This window comes from Leucopleurus acutus, assembly GCF_964270905.1.
Source record: "Leucopleurus acutus genome assembly, chromosome: 7".
In the NCBI taxonomy this organism is placed as follows: Eukaryota; Metazoa; Chordata; class Mammalia; order Artiodactyla; family Delphinidae; genus Leucopleurus; species Leucopleurus acutus.
In genome coordinates, this window is record NC_139150.1 from 36,228,195 (window position 1) to 36,247,090 (window position 18,896).

At 37.1% G+C, this 18,896-nt stretch overlaps 1 protein-coding gene across 7 annotated transcripts in view; it reads left to right on the top strand.

Moving 5' to 3' along the window:
* Window positions 1-18,896, top strand: part of RNF38 (ring finger protein 38) — a gene marked incomplete at its 5' end in the record, with an annotated part of 122,984 nt that overhangs the window by 75,068 nt on the left and 29,020 nt on the right. For all 7 annotated transcript variants that reach the window (XM_082843208.1, XM_082843209.1, XM_082843212.1 and 4 more), the window contains 2 exons: window positions 8,824-9,017; window positions 17,098-17,311. In XM_082843208.1, coding sequence (XP_082699334.1) covers window positions 8,824-9,017; window positions 17,098-17,311 — 408 coding nt within the window. The remainder of the gene's footprint in view (window positions 1-8,823; window positions 9,018-17,097; window positions 17,312-18,896) is intronic.

An 18,896-nucleotide genomic window follows, 5' to 3' on the forward strand; every position in this document is an offset into this window, starting at 1 on the left:
TAAATTAAAATTAAGGTATAATTAACATACAGTAAAATTCACCTTTTTCCGTGTACAGGTCTGTGAGTTTTGACAAACACATACAGATGTGGGACCATTACAATCAAGATATAGGATAGTTTCAGCACCCCCCAAAATTCCCTCATGTCTGTTTGCTATCAGCCCCCTATAATTTTAAAATTAGCATTTTCGTGCTACCAACCAATTCAGTGATTGTGATTGAAGATTGTATGCTTTCATTAAAAAGTCATGTACATCATGGGGAACTTGAATTTCAGGTGTGGCACAACCCTTGATTTCAGGTGTGTGTGTGTTTAACATATACATACATTCTTTTAAAAAATATTTTCCATTATGGTTTATCATAGGATATTGAATATAGTTTTCTGTGCTATACAGTAGGACCTTGTTGTTTATCCATTCTATATAGAAAAGCTAACCCCAGCCTCCCACTCCACTCCTCCCCCAGTCCTCTCCCCCTTGGCAACCACAAGTCTGTTCTCTATGTCTGTGAGTTTGTTTCTGTTCTGTAGATAGGTTCATTGGTACCATACTTTAGTGATATCATATGGTATTTGTCTTTCTCTTTCTGACTTCACTTAGCATGATAATCTCTAGTTGCATCCATGTTGCTGCACATGGCATTATTTCGTTCTTTTTTATGGCTGGGTAGTATTCCATTTGTGTGTGTTCTTTTTTATGGCTGGGTAGTATTCCATTTGATGGACATTTAGGTGGTTTCCATGTCTTGGCTATTGTGTACAATGCTGCTATGAACGTAAGGGTGCATGTATTTTTTTTTCAGTATGCAGGCCTCTCACTGTTGTGGCCTCTCCCGTTGTGGAGCACAGCCTCCGGACACGCAGGCTCAGTGGCCATGGTTCACGGGCCCAGCTGCTCCGCGGCATGTGGAATCTTCCCGGACCGGGGCATCGGCAGGTGGACTTTCAACCACTGCGCCACCAGGGAAGCCCGCATGTATCTTTTTGAATTAGAGTTTTGTCTGGATATATGCTCAGGAGTGGGATTGCTGGATTGTATGGTAATTCTGTTTTTAGTTTCCTGAGGACCCTCCATACTGTTTTCCATAGTGGCTGTACCAACTTACATTCCCACCAACAGTGTAGGAGGGTTCCCTTTTCTCTTCAGGGCTGTGTGTGTATGTGTGTGTGCATGCACGCACGTTTCTTAATACAGCTATTTGATAACTTTATTTTGTAAATTTACTAAAGTTAGGTGATTGAAATTTGCTGATTTATACATATAAAGAAATAGATTTCTGAAAGTGCTGTAAAAATGTCTCTTCTCCAGCAAATTTATAGACTTAACAAAAATTTTAGCCAAAAAAAGAAATATTTTATTTTAGAGCTTTACGAAGTTATTCTTTTCCTCCCCATTAATTAATTTATTTACTTTTGGCTGCGTTGGGTCTTCATTGCTGTGCGCATGCAGGCTTTCTCTAGTTGTGGTGAGCGGGGGCTACTCTTCGTTCTGGTGTGCAGGCTTCTCACTGTGGTGGCTTCTCTTGTTGTTGAGCACGGGCTCAGTAGTTGTGGCTCGCAGGCTCTAGAGCGCAAGCTCAGTAGTTGTGGCACACGGGCTTAGTTGCTCCATGGCAAGTAGGATCTTCCTGGACCAGGGCTCAAACCCGTGTCCCCTGCATTGGCAGGCAGATTCTTAACCACTGAGCCACCAGGGAAGTCCTAGAGTTATCCTTAAATTCATAAGATCATCAAAGGAAAGACAGGAACAAAAACGTTTCCAAAAATTGTCATAAAGGGAAATACACCATAAAGATACTAAATCATATTGTAAAGAAATAGTTTCAAGTCAGCGAGTTCCATATTGTTAAAACACAGTGGATGGGAAACAACCTAAGTGTCCATCATCGGATGAATGGATAAAGATGTGGCACATATATACAATGGAAATTACTCAGCCATAAAAAGAAACGAAATTGAGCTATTTGTAATGAGGTGGATAGACCTAGAGTGTCATACAGAGTGAAGTAAGTCAGAAAGAGAAAGACAAATACCGTATGCTAACACATATATATGGAATTCAAGGGAAAAAAAGTCATGAAGAACTTAGGGGTAAGACAAGAATAAAGACACAGACCTACTAGAGAATGGACTTGAGGATATGGGGAGGGGGAGGGATAAGCTGTGACAAAGCGAGAGAGAGGCACGGACATATATACACTACCAAACGTAAGGTAGATAGCTAGTGGGAAGCAGCCGCATAGCACAGGGAGATGAGCTTGGTGCTTTGTGACCTCCTGGAGGGGTGGGATAGGGAGGGTGAGAGGGAGGGAGATGCAAGAGGGAAGAGATATGGGAATATATGTATAACTGATTCATTTTGTTATAAAGCAGAAACTAACACACCATTGTAAAACAATTACACTCCAATAAAGATGTTAGAAAAAAAAAAACAGTGGATGTTTTGCAGCCCTCATTCTACATGATCTCTTAGTTGAACCCTTGAAACTCCATTACACTGGCTTTCACCACCACACTCCACTCTCCTCTCATCAGGTACTCAACATAAAATGTTGGAGCTTCTCAGGGTTCAGTATTGGGCTTCCTTTTCATTGTATAAACTATTTTGAACAATTTTTGTCAATGCCTGTAACTTCGTTGACGTACCATCTACCTGTAGTATACCAAAAAGTCCTGAATTAACATATCTAGTCTGAGCTTCAGTTGTCTGCAGAACGACTCCATGTGGAGGGATCCCTTGATTTCAGGTTGTTCTTAGCAGCTTTTCTGTTTTTGTTGGTTTCATGGTTATGCTTCAGATTATTTCATTGATCCTTGTTTATAGCTTCTGTGGAACTAAATATAGCATTTGAAAACAGTACAATTACAGCATCAAGGTAAATCAGTTTTTGTGAACCAGTGATGTTCTAAGAAAAATCTAGGACTTAAGGTTGTTAATACATTATTCAGAAATTAGCCAAACAGGCCTCCCTAAACTCAGGAAGCCACTGCTGGGTTAGCAGTTATGGCCAACGAATATAGAAACATAATATTTTCACATGGTATTTTATCCTCTTCATTATGATGGAATTGCAATATGTTATACCACTACATTCCCTTTGCAAGCACTCACTGCACATAAAATTGTTCTGTTCTTTGGCCTTTTATGGAAAAACACAGACTTGGACCATGTCAAAAAGCAAAGTTCTGATTTTTTTTTTTAATGCATGGTCTGGTAACTTTTGAAAACAGAATATTTGAAGTCTCTTTTCCCTCCCGTACCTACAAGTAAAATAACATTCCAGGAGGATGTACTGTTTGAGTGGTTATGAGGTTGGATTTTGTTCTGAAATCTTTTGAGCTGAGGAATCAAAGCTGTGCATTAGAAAATTAAAGTCCTTTGTAAAGTATATGAAACAGGACTATATATATGTTGTGTAGTTCGAAGGCAGTATATTCACTGAATTGTCTTTTGTACATCTTCACTAATAGAAACATATTTTACATAAATTTGAATATAGTTTAAACAAAGACTTCGTTTGTGGAAAATTAAATGAAAGAATGTGTAGAGATCATTTTGTACATTATGTGATTCAAATGTAAAGTTATTAATTATTATTTACAAAAAGGGCTCTGTCTTGGTGGTTATTCTTTATTAGCAAGTTGCTTTATGTAGAGTGTTTCAGTTTTCTAAGTGCTTTCATGTCTCTTATTTTAAATGAATGGAATTCAGTAAGTATTTCCTCTCCTGGGCCATTTAAATTTAATGGTTGTGGAATGAGAAACTTAATCTTTTGTCAGATAGAATAAGGCAAATAGAGTCTGGAAGTTTAAAAGAGGATTGGGAACTCATAAATCTTGCTATGCTTATTTATTTGTAAATCTGAGATGAATGGTAGTCCTGAATAATGAGAGGAGAGGGGACCAGATTATTGGAGATTTTATCTCCCCGACTCTAGTTGCCCCCTTGTTCCTTTGAGAAGTCCTTGGGGCTCACTAGTGTTTGCTGAAATCAGAGGCACTTTTCAATCACCATTTTTTTTTTTTTTTTTTTTTCAATCACCATTTTTAATCTAGGACTTGGAACCTGTTTATGCTTTGGGGAAAGTTTGCATTATCTTCAAGACTTCCTGACTGACATATATATAAATATTATTTATATTTTATGTGTGCGTGTTTATACATATGCACGTGTATTTGTTTTTTTTTTCTCCCATGGTATTTAGCATTTAATCATTTCTGATTTGCTTTTTTTGAAACTGTGGAGTACTTTCTTATGGGTTGTTTTCACTTCTAATAATGATGTTTTGGTTATAAAGATTTGGTGTAACAGAGGTGTAATCCTGTACTCATTTTATCAGATGCTGAATACTGAGTATAAAAGCTAGCTGGCTAATTTTCTTCTGTCCTTCCTCCCTTGATCCCTGAATCTGCATCCGTATTCTGTACTGTAATATCTCTACAGTGTTCTGTACCAGTAGAGACAGTACTAGTACCTGACTTGACTCAACATCTTACAGGTTTAAGTTGTCAACATCTGGTACTTTCTAGTCAGCCTACAGGCACAGAGTCAGCAGGGACAGGAGGGAACTGCTCCCCCCTGAGATTTCAAAACGTAAATTTTTCTGTAATGGTGAATTTATCCTTAGGGACTTTTCTTAAGAGAGTCCCTTATCTCTTAGTTCAGTGGTTCTCAGAGTGTAGTCACAGACGAGCAGTACCAAGCATCATATGGGATCATGTTAGAAATGCAAAATTCTTGGGTCCCAATCCAAACTGTCTGAATCAGAGACTGAGGAGTGGACCCAACAATCTGGTGTTTCTGATGCATGCAAAAGTTTGAGAACCACTGGCCTAGGTAATAGGAGTATTCCTCCAGATTCTGCTTTGCATTTACTTCTGTCAAGAGTCGTTGTGGTAGCATAATTCCAGATCAGTTTTTATATTAATTTCTAAGTTTAGAGGTTCACAGACAACATGGGTAGTGAAAAATTTGAACCCCAGCCTTGGTGTGAGGAGCTAACCTGTGGTTTGAGTTCTCAGGGATGTGATCCCTTCTCCAGTTCTCAGTACATACAGAGTAGACACTCTGTGCCAATGGCTGACTTCTTCTAGTCTTCCCTTTTATTGAAAGCATAGTACTTTGGAAATTTTGGCCTTATGCAGGGGTCTCAGTGATAGGACCTTATCTTCTGTCCCTCCTGCGAATATCAAAAAACAAACCTGGTTTTCAGTTTTCCTCTTTGTTTCTGGTCCTTGGAAATTTCTCTTTTTCTCTGAATCCAGCAATACCTTTAAATTTTTTTTTTTTTGTATTTAAACCATTATTTCTAGATGTTTATGTTAGGATTTTCACTTCTGGTCCATGATTTTGTCACAGAAGTCGTTACAGTTACTTTATATCAAAGTTTATTTGATAAAATACTTATTTTATTATACTTATTTATACTTATTTCTGTTCTGTAACTACAACAGTGATCTTTCATGCCTTGTCCTATGTTGATTATAATAATTGAAAACCAGTAAACATTCTTCATAGTATTAGGATACTTGTATAGTCATTGCAGAACCAAGTAGCATGTTTGGCCCATGGAGGAGGAGTTGTAATCTTTTGACTACCTGTCCTACTCAGAGGATGCTTTAGGTGACAAAACGATATGGATTTGTTTTCATCTTTGTCCTCCACTCTCTGATTGCCTTTTTTAAAAAAAATATTTATTTTCTTTATTTTTTTTGGCTGCATTGGGTCTTTGTTGCAGCACACGGGGTCTTCATCGAGGTGCGTGGGCTCTTCATTGGGGCACGCGGGCTTCTCTAGTTGTGGTGTGCGGGTTTTCTCTCTCTAGTTGTGGCGCGCAGGCTCCAGAGCACATGCGCTCTGTAGTTTGTGGCATGCGGGCTCTCTAGTTGAGATGCGCGGACTTAGGTGCCCGACCAGGGATTGAACCCGCGTCCCCTGCATTGGAAGGCAGATTCTTTACCACTGGACCAGCAGGGAAGTCCCTGATTGCCTTTTTATATTTCTTATGATAAGAGAGCTGTGGGCTTAAGTTTTATTAAGAACTTGTAAGTTCTCAATCATACTGTTTTTGAATCCACATTGTGTATGGTATTTTTCTCAGAGTTCTCTGATTCTTTCTAATTTGTAATGATTGTTTTTCAGACCTGCTGTACTGCCATCACCCTGGGATTTCTTTTCATTGCACTTCTGGGTTACTTCTATTTCTTGGATCCTGTATATATATATATGTCCCCAGGTGAAGGAGAGAGCATGCACGCATACATAAAAATCAATCAAGTAAAATTTTCTGAATGGATATGTGAGAAGCAACTTTGAATCTTAATACATCTGGCAAGGTCTTTGTTTTTTCCCTTATACTAGACTAATAGTTTGATTGGAGTATAAAACTCTATATTCAACATTATTTTCCCCCAGAAAATAGCATCTTTTGTTTTCTGTGGGAAGTCTAATGCTAATCTAATTCTTTTTCTTTGTAGGTTACTCCCCCTTTCTTTTTCTGGAAACTAAGAATTTTTTACACAGCTCCTTAGAGTATTAAAATTGATAAGGAATATGATGAAACCATATTGCATATAGTAAAATAACCTTTTAGTAATCCCATGTCACTAAATATCAGTTGTGGTTTCCTGTTACTTTGAGTGAAAAAGTAAGGCTTATTACCATAATCCTAATGAAGAGCTCACTTCCACATATTTCCCTTCACTTCCTAGTCTTTTTTTTTTTTTGGCTGTACGTGGGCCTATCACTGTTGTGGCCTCTCCCGTTGCAGAGCACAGGCTCCGGATGCGCAGGCTCAGTGGCCATGGCTCACGGGCCCAGCCGCTCCACGGCATGTGGGATCTTCCCGAACCGGGGCACAAACCTGTGTCCCCTGCATTGGCAGGTGGACTCTCAACCACTGCGCCACCAGGGGAGCCCCACTTCCTAGTCTTTGTCTCCTCTTACACACTGAGAACCTTTCACAACACAAAGAGAAGGGATGGGAGACTTTCTCAGTCATCTTTCCTTATCTCCACTCTTAAAAGTAATGCATTTGTTGTAAAATAAGAATATGCTAACCCACAACCTGAACATCACTGAAAATATGTAAAGGTTGATAGCCTGAGTGTTTTTTCAATACTTAGTTATTTTGTGGATCTGTAGCATTCTCCTCCATTTGGGCAGTGAATTTTTAGAATTCAGAGTTCCATGTCTTAGCTTGCATCAAGCTTTGCGGTACAGGTTTATACATATGAAAGCCAATGATTATGATTGGTTGCTAGCATATTGTACCTCAGAAAGTCAATGTTAATCAAGTCTGTTTTACCACACGTGGAGATCACATTTCTAATGCTTATGTGTAGTTCATGTATGAGTTTGTCAAGTCTTAGTTGTTCTGTTGTTTTGTTTTAATCAGAATATCTAAATATTAATGGTTATTTTTCACTTTCTAAGTTTTAGGATTATCAGAACATAACTGATTTTCTTATTAAAATCAAGGGGTTAAAAACAACTACTTTTAATAGCACCATTAAATATAGGGAGAAAATAAGGTTAGTGTGAGGAAAGTTACAAGAGCATTTGTATATGGTTCTGAAAACTATTTTCTATTTTAGTTATAGCAAATGTGAATTATAATATTCTTAAGTATAGAAGGAAAATGACATGGTTTTTTGAATACATCTGCTAAATAATTTAGAATGATCAAAAGTAACCATTTAGCAGTTTGCTTCATTCCGTCAGTTTAATCAGTTCTGTTTTATATGCTTATATTTTAAAATGTAACATAGTATGTAACCTCATATATTCTTTAGCTAATATTAACATTTTTGTTGTAGCAGCAGGTGCCAATCAAAAGTTCCCTAATGCCCAAATGATTAGAATTTGCAGGAGTAGACTGGAGATAGGAGAGGCTCTATTAGAAAACACACAGCCCTCATCAGACTTTCAGTTAACTTGTAATTTTGACAGTTTTGATGAGAGACTCAATTGGAAAATTGAGTTGTGTGGGGAATCCTGGAGAGTTAATAATTCAGTTAAGTGATCCATACCAATTTTATAGCTAAACCCTTGAAAATTTGAGACTGTGCTTCAACATTAACAGGGATGGGTTTTTAATTATCTACCACTCCCATGATCTACCTGAAATGCCATGTCTTTCCCAAAGATATTCTATGACATTCTAGTTAAGAACTGATGAACGAGATCAGTTGACTGTTTTTTAATGTTTTAAATAAATTTTACTTTGTCCACATAAACATTATTAAATAATAAATGTAATGGCCTTAAATAACAGGAATAAAGAGGCAGGCAAGTGTGATTTTAAATCAAATCAAGGGCCTACTTAAATTATACCCCCTTAAGCAGAAACTGACACACTGTTGTAAAGCAATTATACCCCAATAAAGATGTTAAAAAAAAATTATACCCCCTCCTAAATTGATCTCTCAGCTAAGAATTAATGCCTAAAAGAGTAACTGTTAACTGATGGGAGGACATAGATTTTCTCAGCTGAATTAGAGCTTTAAAGAGGTGGTCATGTACCATAGAAATTGTTTATTGCCCTGTTGTGTACCTTGTGTGTTGTTACCTGGTTAATTTTATGATATTTTAAAGAAAAGTTAACTTTTCATTTGATATTATTTACTGTGTATCTCCCTTTCCCACCCCACCCCACCCCACCCCTCGTTTCTTTTAAAGGTATTTAATTCAGGTTGATAGTGTATTTTTTCCCTCCTTTACACTTTGTGGTAAACATACTTAAACACCTATGCATGTAAACAGTAATGCAAAAATCCTTAAAAGATTTTATTCAGTTGATTGATTTTGTTGCATTGGCAGAGTGAAGATAGTCCAAGTCCCAAGAGACAGCGCCTCTCTCATTCAGTCTTTGATTATACATCAGCATCACCAGCTCCCTCACCACCAATGCGACCATGGGAGATGACATCAAATAGGCAGCCCCCTTCAGTTCGACCAAGCCAACATCACTTCTCAGGGGAACGATGCAACACACCTGCACGCAACAGAAGAAGGTTAGTTGGTTACAGTTACTTATTAAATTTGTGGTCATTGGTAGATTTGTGAATTTTTTTTTAACATCAGAAAGCATTTTTTCTGTAGGAATTTTATAAACACATCAACACCTTTTTACTTGTACGCTTACACACGAGAAACAACATTACAAGTTGTTTAGATTTCTACAGTCCGTCATGAGAGTTCATTTAGCTTGTGACTGACAGAAGAAGAAATTGAAAGGCTAAATTGGTTTACCTAAAATCAATCCGTACCATTATATGTGAATTCAACTACTTTAAGGTTTAAGACTTTTTGTGGGCTAGCCTTCAATCCATATTACTGAAAAATGCATTTTATAGTTTATAACTATAAGGAAATATAGAACCATGGTCTTAGGAATGAGCAGCCTCTTTTTCGTGCAATTCTTATCCACTCCATTCTTAGAAATGAATAACCTCTCTCCAGATATTCCTTCTGTATCCTCTAAGGCAACTGGGAGCTTAATTAAGTTTCTTTAAAATTGTGGATCCTGTGATATGAAGAGTGACTGAAATTTAGTTTGACGTTCAGTCCTGTCTTCCATATAGGACTTGCCCCTTGCTTTTCCTTCCCAGGGGAATACATTTCCTGAGCTGCTTCCTCTTTAGTAGTTGTCTGAGGTCATACCTTTCTTCTTCCAAGGAAATAGAGCATACTTGGGGTGAGACAACTGTTTATATGTCCAGGATGTGGTATTACAGACTAACTGTTTGTGTCTCCTGAAGATCCATAGGTTGATGCCTTAGCCCCCAGTGTGGATGTATTTAGAGATGAGGCCTCTAAGGAAGTAATTTAGGCTGAATGAGGTCATAAGGATGGGGCCCTGATCCAAGAGGATTAGTGTCCTTATAAGAGGAGACTCTAGGAAGAGAGCTCTCGCTAGAAACCAGCCATGCTGGCACCTTGATCTTGGACATAGTCTCTAGGACTGTGAGAAAATGAATTTCTATTGTTTAAGTGAGTCTGTGGTATTTTATTAGGGCAGCCCTAGGAAACTAATACTGAAGGAGTCTTAAAACCCATCATTCATTGTTCCAAATAAGACAAGATAAACCTGTTCCTGAGCTGTATTCTGTTGACACACTAAGACTTTTACATTATCTGGTGCAGTATTACCCAATTATATGGGAATGTTTAAGTAAAATAATGTTATGCCAACCAGGTAAAATATTTTATAGCTGTTAAATGTTATAGCATGAGGAAATAAGGTTGGTTGTTTCAAGGTTACAGCCTGAGCCCCTGCTGTAATCTTTCCTATTGCTTTATGGCGAAATGTGACGTACATTCAGGAGAACTTGTAAAACAAGTGTACACTTAAAAGGATAACACACAGGTGTGCCCAACACCTAGGTTAAAATAGAGCATTAAAAATCCTCCTTCTGATAACCCCTGTCCTGTGATTTGTCATCACTCACAAACATTTGAGGAAAGCCAACATTTGAGGAAAGCCAACAAAGTGAAAGAAGGGCACTGAAACTCAATACAAGAAAGAACTTGAAGAAACCATTAATAGAAGAAATAAAACAATTAAGAGAATAAACAAAATAGAATTTTAGAATAAGTGTAGCATGAGAGAAGTGGAAGAGATTGTATCCATAAAAATCAACTGGAAATCTTAGTTGGTAAAATTAATAAACAGGCAGAAAAAGCATCTTGGTCCCTGGAAGATCAAGTGAAGGAATTTTCCCAGAATGTAGTGTAAAAAGGCAAAATGGAAAGTGTGGAAAAGAAATTTAAATATAGGCAAGAGTCTGAATATAGGCAAGTCAGTTCTGAATATGTCTAATCATATTTCCAGGCGGAACAATAGAAGGGAACAATTTAGACAGAAATAGTACAAAGTCATTTTCAAGAATTGAAGAGGGACTTCTCTGGTGGCTCAGTGGTTAAGAATCTGCCTGCCAATGCAGGGGATGCAGGTTTGAGCCCTGGTCCGGGAAGATCCCACATGCCACGGAGCAACTAAGCCTATGCGCCACAACTACTGAGCCTGCGCTCTAGAGCCTGTGAGCCACAACTACTGAAGCCCATGTGCCACAACTACTGGAGACCGTGCTCCGCAACAAGAGAAGCCATTGCAATGAGAAGCCCGCGCGCCACAACGAAGAGTAGCCCCCGCTCGCCGCAACTAGAGAAAGCCCGTGTGCAGCAACGAAGACCCAATGCATCCATAAATAAATAAATATTTTTTAAAAAATTGAAGAAAGACTGAGTGTTGAGCAAGATCTTGGTGAAATTTAAGAATATGCACAAACATTCAGAGATGAAGAATGTTGAACAATAAGAGATCCTTCCTGAATCATACATCATGATCAAGAGGGATTTATCCTGGGGTTGCAAGGATTTTTCAGTATCCACAAGTCAATCAGTGTGATACACAACATTAACAAATTGAAGAATAAAAACCATATAATCGTTTCAATAGATGTAGAAAAAGCTTTTGATAAGATTTAGCATCCATTTATGATTGGATAACTCTCCAGAAAGTGGGCATAGAGGGCACATACCTCAACATAATAAAGGCCTTATATGACAAACCTACAGCTGACATCATACTCAACGGTGAAAACCTGAAAGCGTTCCCTCCAAGATCAGGAATAAGACGAGGATGTCCACTATCGCCACTTTTACTTAACATAGTTTTGGATGTCGTAGCCAAAGCAGTCAGACAGGAAAAAGAAAAGGAATCCAAGTTGGAAAGGAAGAAGTAAAATTGTCACTGTTTGCAGATGATGTGATACTATGCATAGAAAATCCTAAAGATGCCACCAGGATACTACCAGAGCTCATCAAAGAATTCAGTGGAGTTGCAGGTTACAGAATTAATATACATAAATCTGTTGCATTTCTATACGTGAATGACAAACCATCAAAAAGAGAAATTAAGGAAACAGTCTCATTTACCATCACATCAAAAAGAATAAAATACCTAGGAATAAACCTACTTAAGGAGTTAGAAGACCTGTACTTGGAAAACTGTAAGGCAGTGATGAAAAAAATTGAGGATGACAAAAACAGATGGAAAGATATACCATGTTCTTGGATTGGAAGAATTAATATTGTTAAAAGGACCATACTACCCAAGGCAATCTACAGATTCAGTGCAGTCTCCATCAAAATACCAATGGCATTTTTCGCAGAACTAGAACAAATAATTTTAAAGTTTGTATGGAGACACAAAATATCCTGAATGGCCAAAACAATCTTGAGAAAAAACAACAGAGCTGAAGGAATCATGCTCCCTGACTTCAGACTATATACTACAAAGCTACAGTCATCAAGACAGTATGATACTGGCATAAAAACAGACACATAGATCAATGGAACAGGATGGAAAGCCCAGAAATAAACCCACACAGTATGGTCAGTCTGTGGCAAAGGAGGCAAGAATATACAATGGAGAAAAGACAGCCTCTTCAGTAAGTGGTGCTGGGAAAACTGGACAGCTACATGTAAAAAAATAAAATTAGAACATTCTCTAACACAATATACAGAAATAAATTCAAAATGGATTAAACAGCTAAATGTAAGACCAGATACTATAAAACTCCTAGAGGAAAACATAGGTGAACTCTTTAACATAAATTGCAGCAGTATTTTTTGGATCTGTCTCCTAAAGAGAAGAAAATTAAAGCAAAAATAAACAAATCGGACTTAATTAAACTTAAAAGCTTTTGCACAGCACAAAATTCATCGACAAAATGAAAGGACAGCCTACTGAATGGGAGAAGATGTTTGCAAATGATATGACCAATATGGGATTAATATCGAACATATATAAACAGCTCATACAACTCAATGTAAAAAAAAAACTCAGTTAAAAAATGGGCAGAAGACCTGAGTAGACAGTTTTTCAGAGAGGAAGTGCAGGTGGCCAACAGGTACATGGAAAGATGCTCAGTATTGCTAATCATCAGGGAGATGCAAATCCAAACCACAATGAGATACCACCTCACACCTGGCAGAACAGCTATTATCGAAAAGAACGCAAAAAACAAATGTTAGCAAAGGTGTGGAAAAAAGAGAACCCTTATACACTGTTGGTGGGAATGTAAATTGGTGCAGCCACTATGGAAAATAGTATGAAGATTTCTCAGAAACACTAAAAACAAAACTACCATATGATCCAGCAGTTTCACTCCTGGGTAGATATCCAAAAAAACCAAAAATACTAATTCAGAAACACATGCACCCCAGTGTTCATAGCAGCATTATTTACGATTGCCAAGGTATGGAAGCAACCTAAGTGTCCATCAACAGGTGAATGGATAAAGGATGTGTGTGTGTGTGTGTGTGTGTGTGTGTGTGTGTGTGTGTGTGTGTGTGTGTTCCACACAATGGAATACTACTCAGCCATTAAAAAGGCCGAAATTTTGCCATTTGCAGCAACATGGATGGACTTGGAGGGCATTATGCCAAGTAAAATAAGTCAGAGAAAAACAAATACTGTATGACATCACTTATATATATGGAATCTAAAAAATACAGCTAACTAGTTGAATGTAAAAAAAGAAGCAGACTCACAGATACAGAGAACAAACTAGTGGTTACTGGTGGGGAGAGGGAAGGAGGACGGAGAGGGCTAATATAAGGGTAGGGGATAAGAGGTACAAACTATTAGGTATAAAATAAGCTGCAAGGATACATATACAACACGGGGAGTATAGCCAGTATTTCATAATGACTATAAGTGGAACATAACTTTTAAAATTGTGAATCACTGTATTGTACACCTGTAACTTACGTAATATTGTACAGCAACTACAATTAAAAAAGAAATAATAAAAGAAAAAAAAGAGAACCTTCTTGAAAGAATTATTAAATACTGTACTCTAGGAAGTGGAAGAATAAATGTAAGAAGTAGGATTTAATACCATTTGATTAGGAAAGGAAACAAAAAAGACATACTGCTAAGTCTGAATAAAGGTCTGTTGTTCAAAAAAAAAAAAAATTTCAGGAAAGATCTGAATGTAAAATGGGGACAGAGCAGAGAGAAGTAAAAATGTGCAATCTAGATGTTTTCAGAAAAATTGAATTATGTGTTTAAAAATTCAAGTGTAGTCACTAGAAGAATAGAACTGGAACATATAGCTTCCACACAATGAAACAGATAAACAACATATATAGAAAATGCAATCCAACAAAAGGCAGGTCAGTGAGACCAGGAGGGAAGAGCTTTGTGCTGTTCACAAGTGATACATCTAAAACAAAGTGACAAAGTAGTACCTATCATAGATATAAAAGTCAGCTGAAAGAAATATTTGTTCATCTTATCACTGTTTATTATTTCTAGATTTTCCAATAATTCTGCTTTCTAAATGTTCTACTACAAAGGCATACATAACAGATTTAATGAGAGGCAATTCAGTAAAGACAAGGACCAAAATTGTCAAGGAACTTATGTGTCAGCGTGAGAGCTTGGGTCTTAATTTGTGTTAAGTTTGAGTTATTGAAATTATGTTTGAGTAGGGAAGTGAGAGCAAGAAGCAACAACAGAATAAAACAATATTAAAAGGGACCCTTAAAGTTTGTGGACAGGCTGAGTGTTTTTTCGGGAGATGAGTGATCTGGGCATATATTTTCTATTTTGATTGTAAGGTACACATTTTTTCACATCATAATGTCTCTAAATTGATGGTATAGTATAATCTAATTGGCAGCTTTCTTCCTCTTTTTAGTGATACATTAAACAGTCCTTTAAAATATTTTTACAGGTATAAAGCTATGTACATATACGTGAATTAGTATACATAGATAAATTTTCTTGTTCTTTTCTCTTAGAGAGACTAGAAATAGTGTAGCAGTCAGCGCACTTACCTTCTAAATACCATTCCACAGTCAAAGGAACCAGGGCTCTGGAGAACTGGTTAATTCCAGAGTTGGTATAGGGAAAATACAAGATAAGCCTAGAGCATATTGTCCGTATAGTAAGGAACAGTAGTAAAAGGGCACAGGAGCTAAACTGAATGTGCTCCCATTGGACAAAGTTGAAATAATTTTAACAACAAAATAAAACAATAGTGTGGATTATAACCTAAAGAATAAAATAAATTTCCATTAGCCCATACTCATAAATAAGTGAATAAACAAATAAATGGGAGAGAGGGAACAGTTCTTCCTTATGGAATTCCAATTAATACATGTGGAAGAAATGAGGGGAGTAGAAAATCACCATTAGAATATTATAATAGTGATAGCTGAAGGTCCATTCATGCATGCTAAAGTTATTGGCAAAACTTCTAGCAGAAGCAGAATATTTGCATGGTCTCAAAGTATCTCCCCCCCCCCCAAGTATTTGGTAATTACAAAGGGAAGAATGGTGATTTTGTAGTAGAGGGTCTTGGCAGAAACCAATTTAGCCAAGTGATTGGTGGTAAATACATAGGCATGAGTGATGCATGTGATGTCATGTGCCCCTGGATACAATGCACTGAAAAGGGCCTATCACCTCTGTGATATCCTTTCCAGTAATGCATAACGTCATGCAGATCATGCGAAAACATCAGACAAATCTGGGTTAAAGGGTATTCTGCAGAGTAAATATGTCTTCAGAGGTATCAAGGTCGTGAAAGACTGAGGAACTGTCATGGATTGGAGAAGACTAAGGAACCATGACCACTATATGCAATGATGGGATCCTGCACTGGATTTTTAGACCGTGAGGGGATATTGGTAGAAAAACTGGGTAAAATCTGAATACATTCTGTTGTTTAGTTAACAGTATGATACCAAGGTTTATTTCCTAATTTTGATAATTATTCTAATGGAAGATATTAACATGAAGGAAAGCTGGGTGAGGGGTACACAAAAATTATATTAAAATTATCTCAAAATAAAACATTAAAGTGAGTTCGAAGGTGGATGGCATCTGAAAATCAGTGAAATACAGTATGTCAGTTTTGAAGCAGAAATGCAAAAAAGAGTTATGCTGAAAATAAAGATAGAGGAAGCAATAAATGGAGCAAGAACCTGGGGGTTAGTTTTAAGAGCACTGTAGAGGAGTTGATGTTGCAAAGGAGTGTCCCTTTTTCTTTTTAAGACTGGGCAGTTGAGAGTGAGAAGAAACAGATTTAGAGGTGCAGAGTGCAACAATTAAGGGAAAGGTGACCTGTCCTCAGTAAATGCTGCTGAGGTGGCTGTGTGCAGCTGTGTCTTGAAGGGGGCTGTTCGGCCTCTTTTGCCTAATGTGGAGTACATTTTTAATGAGGCCTGCTGCTTTTTCGAATTGTTATGCGTGCTGAGGCATTGTAAAAAGCAGTGGAGCTGAATTGTGGAATTGTAGGGAAGTGGAAGTTGGAAGTCTACTCATGATAACTTGTTATTTGTGTTAAACTGTGTCCATGACAAGTGCATGGGGAGTAAAAGTGGTTTCCTTCAGTAACCAGATTCTACCTAAAAATTCTGTATATTACTGGAACATTTATGCTGATGCTATTTTGCCATCATTTCCATTCTCGGCATTTACCCAATTACTCGATTATTTGCAATTGTCAACAAATTAAATGTGTTTTAGTTATTTTATGTATTTTCTACTCTCATTTTTTAAAATTGTCATTTTGGGCATATAGGAACTATGTCTTTTCTATGTGTCTTAGCCAGATAGACAAACATAAAATGCCCATTAGTCATATGTGGATTACAGCCAAGGTACATATGCAAATTAAAATTTGTTCTAAAATGTTTATAAAATAAAGGAGGCAAAATAATAGGTTAAACCATATGAAATTGCTGATATTTGACTATATTTGCCTATAAAAGGATCAATTTTATACAATTAAACCCCCTCCCCCAAAATGACAGTGATTGGCTATTGATTTCTAAATAATCTCAGAGCTGATTATCAATTTTGTTTACTTCTGTTATATTTTGAAAAACATATACATTCTATTTAAATTTGTAAGTGTTCAGAGCTGATGATGAACCACAGCAATTCTTTAATACTCAAGCCTACCTTAGCATATACTACTAATGGATTACAACGAGAGACAATACAGAATCCTGATGGATCACAACAGTAAACATTATAACAACCTTTTTGACATTTTTGCTATATTACAGTCCTCCTGTCAGGCGCCAGAGAGGAAGAAGGGATCGTCTGTCTCGACATAATTCCATTAGTCAAGATGAAAATTATCACCATCTCCCTTATGCACAGCAGCAAGCAATAGAGGAACCTCGAGCCTTCCACCCTCCGAATGTATCTCCCCGTCTATTACACCCTGCTGCTCATCCACCCCAGCAGAATGCAGTAATGGTTGACATACATGATCAGGTATAGTAACAGAATGCCCAGGAAATACAGATGCTGAAAGTTGGTAGCAGTTTATTGAGGTTGGTTGTTTTTTATTGTAGATTTCTTCTAATTTTACCTAAAAGGAAACAATTTTACCCAAAATGAAGCTATTTTAGGTAAGTTCATCATTCTTCATTGAGGATTAAAATTTAAATTCTACACAGCTTCCTTAGAAGAAGGTTGAACTTTAAAAAATTAGGATCAAGGTTGTGAAAGCTCAGAATGACTTCATTATAATAGTTGGTTTAAAATGACCAATACAGGATTTATAGCGGATATCAGACAGCTGGTGGTTTGAGTCTATATTCCTGTTTCCCTCTCCCTTCCGGTTTCTTCTGGAGTAATTCAGTAGGCAAGACAGTTGGGTGCATCTTTGATTACAAGTTTCTCTAGGTCTCCATGGAGATGACAGGTACAGAGCTTCCTTTCCCTTTGTTCCTTCCAGGAACTGAGGGACTAGCTGAGAAGAGGGTTTGCCAGTCCTTAGAGCCTGAGCCAAAATTGTATGATTTTCTGAGGTCAAAAAAGACACAAATCTAGGGACTTCGCTTGTGGTCCAGTGGGTAAGACTCCATGCTCCCAATGCAGGGGGCCGGGTTCAATCCCTGGTCGGGGAACTAGATCCCACATGCATGCCGCAACTAAAAGATCCTGCATGCCAGAACTAAGAATCGGCGCAGCCAAAATAAATAAGTAAATAAATATTATTTTAAAAAAGACAAATCTAGACATATTCTTATAAAGTTTATGGATTTTAAAGATAAGGAAAAAAAATCTTCCAAGTTTATAGACAGCAGAAATTACAAAGGAAAGGAAATCAAATCAGACTAGCGTTTGATTTTTTTTTTTTTTAATCTACTGCACTGGATGCTGGAAAACAATGAAAGTACCGTATACTGACAGTTGAAAGAAAATGTGATTTTGCTCAGACATCCTTCTTCCTTCAGCCATGTTCTTTCCCTTTATGTTCATGAAACACTTAAAAAAATTAATCACATAATAATAAGTTTTAAAAAGAAAAGTTTTTCCAGACCATATTTTTTGTGGTCATAATCTGATAAAACTGTAAATCATAAGTTTTAAAAAAAGATTTTAAAAAAATGACACTGAAATATTTGAGACAAGGTTGTAAAGGAAAAATCTTCATACCATAGTCAGTGGGACAGGCCAAAGCTGTTCTCCAAGAAATTTTATAAACCTTCATTATGAACACTAATTGCTTGAGTAATTAGGGTGAAATGTTACAGAATAAACCAAAAGGAATTGGGATGAATAACTTACCAGGCAAACAACTAAAATTAATGATTTGAAAATCTATTCTTTTAATAAGGGAAGTAGCACAAAGAAAACCCAATCCTAGTGCTTTGAAAAGTTGGTAAGGATGGCACACCTCTTCTGAGCTTGGTTATAGAAAAAAGAACAAATGTAAAGAAGAGTAGAAATGATAAAAAGATATATCTCTATATGTAGGAAACATTCAAAGAATTTTTTCAGTTGTAAAATGAAAATAGCACCTGTTTCATAAGGGGTGTTGAAAGAATTAAGAGTTAATCCATTCTGAGCA